This window comes from Gekko japonicus, unplaced genomic scaffold (assembly GCF_001447785.1).
Source record: "Gekko japonicus isolate JY-2015 unplaced genomic scaffold, Gekko_japonicus_V1.1 scaffold1093, whole genome shotgun sequence".
Classification (NCBI taxonomy): domain Eukaryota; kingdom Metazoa; phylum Chordata; class Lepidosauria; order Squamata; family Gekkonidae; genus Gekko; species Gekko japonicus.
In genome coordinates this window covers 181,995-192,334 of record NW_015160243.1, presented here as the reverse complement: position 1 = coordinate 192,334, position 10,340 = coordinate 181,995, and the positions used below count along the sequence as shown (strand labels likewise).

The following is a 10,340-nucleotide window of genomic DNA, read 5'->3' as shown; positions in this document are numbered from 1 at the left end:
ATTGCTGGCAGCTTCTCAAGCTAGCTTTGTGTGCTAATACTTCAATGTACTGTGAATTGCCTCTGCACCTACTTCAAAGAATCTGAGTATGTATCTTCTGGTTCCTTTGCTATGGTCAAAGACAAGAAAACTTCTTAGTAATTTTTTAAACCTTCCATTACTCCATGTTTCCCTTTTTAAATTACATGATGTCAAGTTCTGTGCTACAAAGTTGTATGATAAAATAATACAAGGAATCATTCTTGCAATGTGCAGTTGGTGAACTCTTTGGTGTAAAAATTTGGCAAGGATTGTTAATGAGTCCAAGTTATTAAACTCTACATTTATTACAAGCTGATATACCCTTGGCAAAAAGATTATGTTCTGTCATTATTATTTTTTACCCAAGTAGAAAATGCGCCATTATCTTTGCTGTGGTTGTATAAAGAGCACAATCTACACACTGACATAACCGCATCCAGTACCAGCAGACATACTTTAGAGCTGAGAATCTGCATGACTCAGCAGCCGTGCAACAAACATCTCTGCTAGTTGGACCATCATGGGCTTGCAGCTGCCTCCACCTGTCAAACAGCCTTTGGATGCTGCTGTGTAGTCTGAGGTTGGCTGGTACCCACATACTGGCACTGGGAGTCATTAGCCAAGTATGTTTGTAGATTGCACCAAACTGATAACAACTGCCTCAAACGGATAACATTTTGCCTCATTTCACCAGACCTCAAGATGTGTCAAGAGGTCCATCAGTGGCTACTAGCCACAAGGTATAGATAGGGACTCTGGGGCAAGTGATGCTCTGTCATCTTGGTGCTTGGGGGGGGGTCAACAGTGGGAGGGCTTCTAATGTCCTGGCCCCACTGGTGGACCTCCTGATGGCACTGGTATTTCTGGCCACTGTGGGATACAGAGTGTTGGACTGGATGGGCCTTTGGCCTGATCCAACATTGGCATCTCTTATGTTCTTATGTTCTTAACTTTTTAACTTTTTATGCTTTAAGCTTCTAGACATTATTGTGAAGAAGAGAAGAAGAATATGAGAAGGTGCTGATTGTTGACAGTCAAGCATACTCTGTCACTTCTAATTCCAGCATAACAATTATGTTTAATATTTCAGATCTGAGTGATCAACTGGTGGAAGTGGTTGGTTTGGAGGGAGCCATGGAAATGGGCCAAATATACACAGGACTGAAAAGTGCTGGGAGACGTCTTGCTCAGTGTGCATCTGTTGTCATCAGGTAGGAACTTTATTGCATACTGCAGGTGTGGAGTCATGCATTTCATGACCAAATTAAGCAAGGCCTTTGGTATTCCATTTGTAACTTAATTTATTTGTAATAAGGTACTCCCATTAAATGTGAACCTACAGGAATGAAATTTGGTACACATGTTTAGGGTGCAGCTTTACATTTCAAGTCCAGATACTAGTTCAACACCTGCTTCTATTTCCAAAAAGGGAAGAAAAATACATAAAACACAATAATTTGGATATAGTGACTCCCTTGCACTAAAGGAAGAGTCCTCCGTTAACAGAGGATGTTTTCCTCTGATGGAAGAAGACATCTCATTTAACAGAAGGGAGTCCTTGGTTCTAGCCCACCACTGAGCAATGTCACTGAAAGTGATTGGGATGATTATGAAAATTACATGTCTGCTCGGGACAATATTCTGCATTTTGAGTACGGATCCCAGCTTGACTCCCTTGAAAACAGCCAGCATGGTGCAGTAGTTAGAGTGGTGAATCTGGGAGACCCTGTTCAAATCCCAGCCCAGCCATAAAGTTCCTTGGGTGACTTTGGGACAACTGCATACTACCTCATGTATTTCACAGGGAGTCGTTGTGGCGACAAAGTGGAGAAGAATGGAATGTTGAATGCCACTTTGGGTCCCCCGTTCATGGGAAAAATGAAATAAATAAATGACTGAAATATCATGATAAAAAATAGTGTACATGAGATCAGAACATAACTGTACATTTCATGTTGAAACTGAAGTGAAATTTCTCCACCTGTTGTCAAGATGTGAACAAGGCCACACTATGCTCTACTGCTATGCAATTTTTAATTTTTGTTTAAATGGCAGCCTGAAGAGCAGATACTTGCTTTAAGGATCACCATTTTTTTGTTGCCCCATTACAATACTACTGAACTTTAAAGCTTCAGATTTGGGGCACCTGATGTGTATATGGGCACAAAATGTTATATATGTTTGCTATTGTTAGTAACACTGAATACTGCTGTTCAAATGTAAAACAGAATGCTGGCATTTAAATGTAACACTACTATTGCTGTAATTACTCCAGTAGTTTGTCCTGTCTACACACTCAAGCCTATCCATGCAACCTTGTAGTTGACTTTGGATATGATAAAGTCAGCATATGTTGTGTTCACCATGTAGTAAACTGATCACATGATTATTTCAATGCAGGCCTTCAAATTATGAGTCAGCATGTCATTTCTCAACCCACTTTGGAATGTTTTCAAGAACATGCTAGTTCACACAGTATGAAGACTTGTTGAAATATTCGGATGACCAATTCATCATATGGCTAGTTGGCTAACGTTGACTTCACCCTATCAAAAAAGAGCTTAAACTGGTTTTGTCAATACATCTTCTGTCTACAAAAGTTTTTAATTAAAGTGGGGACCAGTTTTGGATATCAGTCATGCATGTATATGGTTGGGTATTAAGATGCGTTTCTAAATGTTTGTAGGAAAGGGTAACGCCTAAAAGTTATGCATGGGGGAGATTATGTCAGCTCAGAATGTACACATTATTTTTTCCAGACAGTGTTATTATTTTATTGCTTTTCCTAGGATCAGCAAATCTCTGCCTATGCAGATTGATGGGGAACCATGGATGCAAACACCTTGTACAGTAAGTATGCCATAATCAGTGTATGAAACAAAGTTGGTCAAGGTCATTGTATTGCATGAAATGGAATCTCCTCAAACTTGTGTGGTATCAGTGCTAGTTCTGTGGATGAAGAACTTGGCTGTAATTCTTACCTCTTATATATGACCACATTTAAGTATAAATCTGACGATGCAGTATAACTTACAGCTGTATGTGTGACTTACTTTGTATGAACTCCATATGTGTGTTTTCTATGTTATCCTTTCTAAAAATAATGTGCTTGAATCATTTGGCTATTTCTGGCCCGTTAGAAAGACTTTAGCTGGCATTGACAGAATAATCAAAGTAATTTCATCATGATGCAAGGTGAGTGGGAGAAGTTCTCTCTCTCACACACACACACACACACACACAAACTTGTACTCTCGAGAAGAAATGGGAAAGTAATCTGGCTTTCTTAGTATTAGGATCCTTTCACACATTACACAGAACAGCCCTATGCTTGCCACCAAGTGTACCCTCAATAGGTAAATGTAGCCAATTCCCAATGAATGAATCTGTCCAATATATGTGTTAGCAAATATGTGTTCATCGCTTGCACACTTGACAGTATTGAAATAATTTATTATGAGGGCTCGATCTGACATAAATGGGACTTTATAAGGTGGACTTCTAAAACATCTGAGGCTCACCTGAAAAATAATGCATGAAGTAGCCTTATCCCCCACCCCTCTTCTCATAAATCCTAAACACATTCTTCTTATCCAGAACTTCTGAGATATTCTAAGGGACATTAGGAAGTTTGTCACATGCTTAAATCGAAGAAGCAGCTCCCTGCATGTAAATGTATATGTATGTTGAATTGCCACATCTAGTAAATTGACTAGAAAAATATTTACATGAGTGAGAGCTTTGAGCAATCCTCAGGGCTGTAATATAAGAGGGAGCTCCCGAATCCAACTGGTATTCTTGCAAGAATGTATAATTAGAGGGAAAGTAGCATCTTCATGCCATTTCATGTCAGGAAAATAGTATAGAGGAAGGCAGAAGCCTGTTCTTCCCATGCCCTGTAGTCCTGACCTAATTTGAGACCCTGTGTACTTAAGTACTGAATTCTCAGCAAGGACCTCAAAGAAGAAGTCTGACCAGAAGTCCCAGTAGAGGCCACGTGTAAATGTAACATGCGTGCAGGTAGACCCATAGGTAGCATAGCTGAAATGCCATTTCCAGCTTTCCAAATCAAAACCCTATGGAAGTTTGCTCAACCGGATGGGAGTAGGATTCAGTCCTAGGCGGAATGGCTTACAGTAGAACAATAGTTAAATAATTAATATACAAATTCATATCAATCTTAATTTTTAAAAACTTAATCTAATTTGCATATATGAAACCTGCCACGCTGCTGTGAAGTTGGCCATTATTTCTGTGTTCCCCACAATGATATGCATAAATTATTTTTGTTTACCTCTGCATAATGTTTCTTAATTTCACAACAGAGCTTTGTTTTGTTTAACTGACAATGCAATTTACTGCATGTGTGCTTTCTGCACCTTAGACAACTATGCCAAGGTGTAATGCACCTATCTTTCCAGTGTAAGAAAAGAATTAGTTGTGACTAATTGCCAATTAATTTGTAGTAGTTTAAGTGTGGGGGGATGGGAGAAACAATTGCACCTCCTAATTAAAATTTAAAATATTCTAAAGTGTCATTTTAGGTGTCCGTGGAATACATAATTTCCATCTTGGTTCTGTGCTGGATCCTGTAACAACCCTGAGCTTGACAGCTCTATTAATTTAAAGGCTCAGCAATACTTATTAGTATAAAACATGAAAAAATGCCATTAATCATTTATTTTAATTTTGCAGCTCTGTCATTTTCTCAGTATGTTTAAAAATTATGATGACACTGCCATGTTTTTCCAACCTACCTGTGTGAAAGGAAAACAGATCACACTACTTTGGACTGATACTAAAGTATATTATTAGAGCATAATTAATGCCAAACTAATTAGATTTAATTTCAGCTAGTGCAATGATCCTGCTAAGAAACTATCACATAAATCTATATTTAATATTGTTGGGTTGAATCATAGGACATGACCATAGAACAGAAGCTGAAAGAGAGATGGCCATGTGATTTAAGACTTACTGTGAATTCTCCAAAGGCTTGGTCTACACCTAAGACTCTGTCATTGACCCTAAGACCCTAAAATTAAAGCTCTTTGCCATATAAAGGCCCCACTCTTACATTTGGGAATCATGTAAATATCTAGAAGATGTCTGAATTTTTTCTGCCTTGTGCATCGTGTTCACAGCAGTCCCTCAAACTACTGTATCTTTAGTCATCTGTTCAGTAGTTCTCCTTGGGAACCATAGTGAAAAAATTGTATTCTCATTGACATCAGTGCCAAGATTTTTGAAGTGTGCAATGACAGGACTCCCTTCTAACTGCAAATTCTATCCAGTTCTATGCACACCACATATCTGTGTACTCACAATGTGCATAGAGGGCAGATTGGGACTATGCCTTCTATCCCCAACCCCACCTATACAAGTTCACCATAACATCAGCATAAATTGTGCAAGGGAATAGGTGTCTCCCATGTTGTTGGGGGAAAAGAATTCCAAGTTGTGCTCATGGACCCCATACACACATACATGCGCACACACACTGTGCCAACATTAGGCTAAAAGCTTTTAGGGGTTAATGAGGTTAATGGGAGAATGCAATTTTCCAATTATGCTTGCTGCCTGTACATACACATCATGCAAACAAGTATTGAATAACTTGTTGCAGTGGCCAGACAGAGACAACATAGTTCTGTATGTTAATGATAGAATGAGCTATGTTATCTCTGTCTGGCCACTGCAACAAGTTATTCAATGCTTGTTTGCAGGGGTCTTGTTGTAGAAAAAGAGCTGCCGGAGCTCATTAGCATAACTTATTTGCATATGCCACGCCCCCTGACATCACCGGAAGTGACAGAAGGCCACACCCCCTGACATCACCGGAAGTGTGTCAGAAGGCCCGGCTACTTACCCTCCTGCTTCATCCTCATTCCCAAACGGAATGAGGATTGAAGCAGAGGGCGGGGTAAAGAAGGGGGCGGGGCTTCACCACGTGACCGCCCCGCCCCCTAGAGGTTCTCTTCCGGAGCTCCGTACCTGAGAGCTCCCCCCCGACTAGAGCCCTGCTTGTTTGCATGAAGTGTTACAGTTGTAACACAGTTACAGTTGTAATGTAAGTTGTATTACACAACACAATTAAAGTTGCAATGTAAGCTAAATTCAGACATCACACCAAAGCAAGTTTAATGTGATGTCTCATTGACAAACTATGGTATTTCAATTAGCCACCGAACTAGAAGCAAAATGATGCTTTGAAATGTTTTTAAGAAGAAGAAGAGATTGCATTTATACCCCACCCATCACTATCTGAAGGAGTCTCAGAGTAGCTTACAATCTCCTTTCTCTTCCCCTCCCCACAACAGACACCCTGTGAGGTAGCCAGGGCTGAGAGAGCTCTTTCAAGAATTGCCCTTGAGAGAACAGCTCTGAAAGAGCTTGTGACTGACCCAAGGTCACTTCAGCAGCTGCATGTGGAGGAGTGTGGAATCAAACTCAGTTCTCCCAGTTTAGAGTCCACACTCCTAACCACTACTCCTAACCACTACACACTGGCTCTGATATACCGGGAGAGGCAGTCCCATAGATATGTTGGTCTCAGGCCATTTAGGGCCCTGAAGGTTATTACCAAATATTAAGTTCGTAGCTCATTGCTGGGTTTCTTGTGAAGAAACATGTTGTCACCAGTCCTTTGTATCCAAAGCATTACCCTTAATGAATTTTGTACAACTTCTAACCCCATTTTATATTAATTATAACACCCTAAAGTCCAACATTAGATGCTACCACAGATATCTTAATAGTCTAATCATGCAAAGAAGTCCACAGATGTGGTTCTGGTGTTGTCCCACTGAAGAATTGAGTTTCCAGAAAATGAAACCCACTTATCCTGTTGAGGTTTTTATATTTTTATCATCTTTGATTCTAAAGTAAATTTCCACCCCAAGAAGCAGCCTATTCTCTATTTTAATGAGCCTTTACACTTGGTGTACATTTTTTTGTTTCATTACTATTAGTGAATGACAAGTGAAGGATATTCATTTTAGTTTTAAAATGTCAGGTATGCACTTTAAGAGATATATTTTTGCAGTTTTTAATGAGGCGGTGTTTCTTTTTGAAAGGAATACTCATTTGTGATGTGGATACTATGCAGATGACAACTGATATTTAATAAGTGATGGTTCTTGTATTAGTCGTAGTTCACTAAAGAAAATGTCTCCGATAGCTTTTGAAAAACTATTAGCGTCACTAGCCCAAAGGCAAGATGTGACCTTTTTATTACATAATGAGAATCATTTATTATCTTACAATGTATCTTAAAGTCACAGACAAAATGCCACTTTGATAATTGCTTTCAATTAGCTTTGAGCATAGCATACATTCATAAAATGTCTTCTCTAATTTAGACTTGAATTAGAGAAAATTGGAGGCATAATCTATGTTAAGGTTGTCTCATTTAAGGTGATTTCTAGTTTTATATCAAAGAAATCAAAATGGGTAGCTATAAAGCAGTCTTTCATAGTGCTTTAAACAGGTCTTTCAATATTTGATTTGATTCTACTATCAATTAATTAACAAATTAGAACACCACTTCGTCATTCTTGACCTTTTTAGTACGCTAGCTTTTGACTTTAGTTCTTAATGGTTATTTTGAAATTAAGCATTGAAGTTCATGTTAAGAGCAATGAGCAATACGATTAGGAGAAATATAAATAAGGCATGTTACTATAATAAAAGTGTCTGATTTAATACTCAATGTGTTACCAAGTTCATTATCCTGCTGATCCATTGACAGTAAACCACATGTAGAAACAGTTTCTATTCCCCAGTGTGCTGTCTAGGGGACAGGATTGACTCAATAATAGGCTATATGGGGAGGGAAAAAATTCACATCCAGCAATAGGTGAACACATCTGGAAGTACAAGCATTACCCTACTTCACAACAGCATTGTTCTGGAAAGTCGTGAACATCAGCAGGCATACTCAGTCTTCTGTGCCATTTACAATTCCTTGGATTGTATAAATGTCCTAATACTGGTTGGTTTCTTTGAATCTATAGATAACAGTGGTATAAAAATGTCCTTGATTTACAACTATACAGGTCATAAATATATAACTAAATCAAGTTTTGTTGACACTTATGCGACAATACTTTTTACAAGAACTTCTATTTTATTAGAATTATACAAGAGGGGGACCCGCGATACTCGCGGGGGGGGAGAAGAGCTCCGTCTCCTCCATCCCCCCCGCTCAATCTCCCCGAGGTGGCGGCGAGGCCGGTCCTCCCCCCCGCCCGGCTCCGAGGCTGGTCCTTTCCCCCCCTTTGCCGGGCTCGGCGGCGGCGAGGCCAGTCCTCCCCCGCCCCCCCCCTCGCCCGTGCGTTTGCCTGCCCGGCCGGCAGGCCAGCCGGCTCCAAAGAGGAGTCCCCCCCCCTCCCCCCGCCCGGCTCCGAGGCAGACGCAGCAGCGGAGAGGCCGGTCCTCCCCCCCCTTTGCCGGGCTCGGCGGCGGCGAGGCCAGTCCTCCTCCGCCCAGCCGCCCGCCCGTCTGGCTCCGAGGAGGAGGAGGCGGCGGCGTTGCAGCGGCGGCGGTGAGGCCAGCTACAGAGTGTTCCCTGCGCATGCGCAGGGGATGCTCTGTCACTTTCGGGGGGGATTTAAACATCCCCCCGAAATTTTTTTCAACTTTTTTTATTTTTGTGCACACGTGGGGACCGCCCGTGTGCACAAACCTCCCCCTCCCCCCCAAGTGCCCCCAGAGCGCGGATTTAGCGATCCGCACTCACGGGGGCAACTTGGCTATTAGATATATAGATAAAGCATTAAGACTGTACTTAATCCAAAAGGAAGACTAGTGGTTTTTTCCAAGTGTGCCATCAAGATAAAGAAAGGTTGTCTTACATTCCCATATGCATTGCAAGTATGTACAATGATTTTTTTAAAAAAAAAAAAAACTTTAGTTAATAACTTTGGGGGGGCAGGGGGAACCTTCCATTCAAGGTTATCTTTCTTTAGGATAAATGTGGTATGTGAACTGTTTTTTATACTTTGATATTTTAAATAATGGATTTAACAGAACATATTTAATGCCCTTAATTTACAAATCATTTAAGTTTATGAACTACAACCCATACTGTAGGCACCTCAAGAAATAACTGTCCTTCTTTTCTCTTTCACCAGATAAAAATTACCCACAAGAATCAAGTTCCTATACTGATGGGACCACCTCCAAAAACTGGCCTATTCTCTTCCATCAGGAAAAAAACAAGGAACCACAGCAAAGAATAAGCTTCTGTAGTTTAATGCATACAAAATCAAATTAGCAAGTATTTGGAATGTGTATACTGGAAACCTTTCAAGGGTTTTAAAATGTTCTCTTACTGCATAATCATGGAATCTGGGGTAACAGTTTCTGTGTGACTGAGCTAATGTAAAATGATGCTATTGGAATAATTTATTGCCACAGTTTTGTAGGCATTTTGCATGAAGAAAGCTAATGTTTACATAAAGTGATAAAGCATATTTTTGTTGCATGCATTACCATTACTAATTTGTAGGATAAATATGTTGTGAAATGGAAAAATTCAATACTATTGGAAATGTGATTTTCATAGAACATTATCTTCAACCTGATTACTTCAGATCAGTCTTTCTACTCAAGGCCTGTTCTAAAGAAAGCACCATAAGGCTTATACAGCTTTGGTTTGATTCCTCTGCTGCTTAATGATGATGAAAAACTAACACTCCATCCTAGTGGTATCCATCTGCTTCTCTTATAGCTAACTATCTTCTTATCCGTGTAGATTTGAATTACCATTTTAAGCCCTGAATGTGAAGATTTTTTGACTTTGTTCTCTTGTGGTTTGATCAGAAGACATATCTAAAAGGAAATAAGCCTCACTACACACAAGTTTAGTATTGGGCTGTTTGAGTTGTAACTAAAGATGGGCACAAACTGGCTGTTGAACTAAAGTTCATCATGAATTTTGGCTGGTTCATGGTTCGTGAAGTGATGTTTGTGAACTGAAGAACCACCAGGAACTTCAACGAATTTGGATGCAGTTCATGGTGGTTCATGAAAAGCAGAAAGCAGGGGTTTTGTGGGAAGCAGAAAGCAGGGTTTAAATGGCTCAGATCCATTTAAACTAAACAGCTGATTGCCGCTCAGCTGTTTTGAAATGCCACGGGGATTAGAAAGCAGGTGTTTAAATTTTAAATGACTCACAAACCAATACGAACTGGTTCAGTTTGCAATCCAGCATACTGGATTGTGGTTCGGTTCATGGTTCAGCCATGAACCATGAACCAAACCAAAAAAATGCAGTTTGTGCCCATCCTTAGTTGTAACCACACAAACGTAGCCCA

At 40.1% G+C, this 10,340-nt stretch overlaps 1 protein-coding gene across 1 annotated transcript in view; it reads left to right on the top strand.

Moving 5' to 3' along the window:
- DGKB (diacylglycerol kinase beta) overlaps positions 1 to 9,263 on the top strand; it is a 398,712-nt gene extending 389,449 nt beyond the window's left edge. The window contains exons 24-26 of the mRNA XM_015413478.1: positions 1,112 to 1,232; positions 2,811 to 2,871; positions 9,156 to 9,263. Coding sequence (XP_015268964.1) covers positions 1,112 to 1,232; positions 2,811 to 2,871; positions 9,156 to 9,263 — 290 coding nt within the window. The remainder of the gene's footprint in view (positions 1 to 1,111; positions 1,233 to 2,810; positions 2,872 to 9,155) is intronic.
- Positions 9,264 to 10,340: the final 1,077 nt, after the last annotated feature.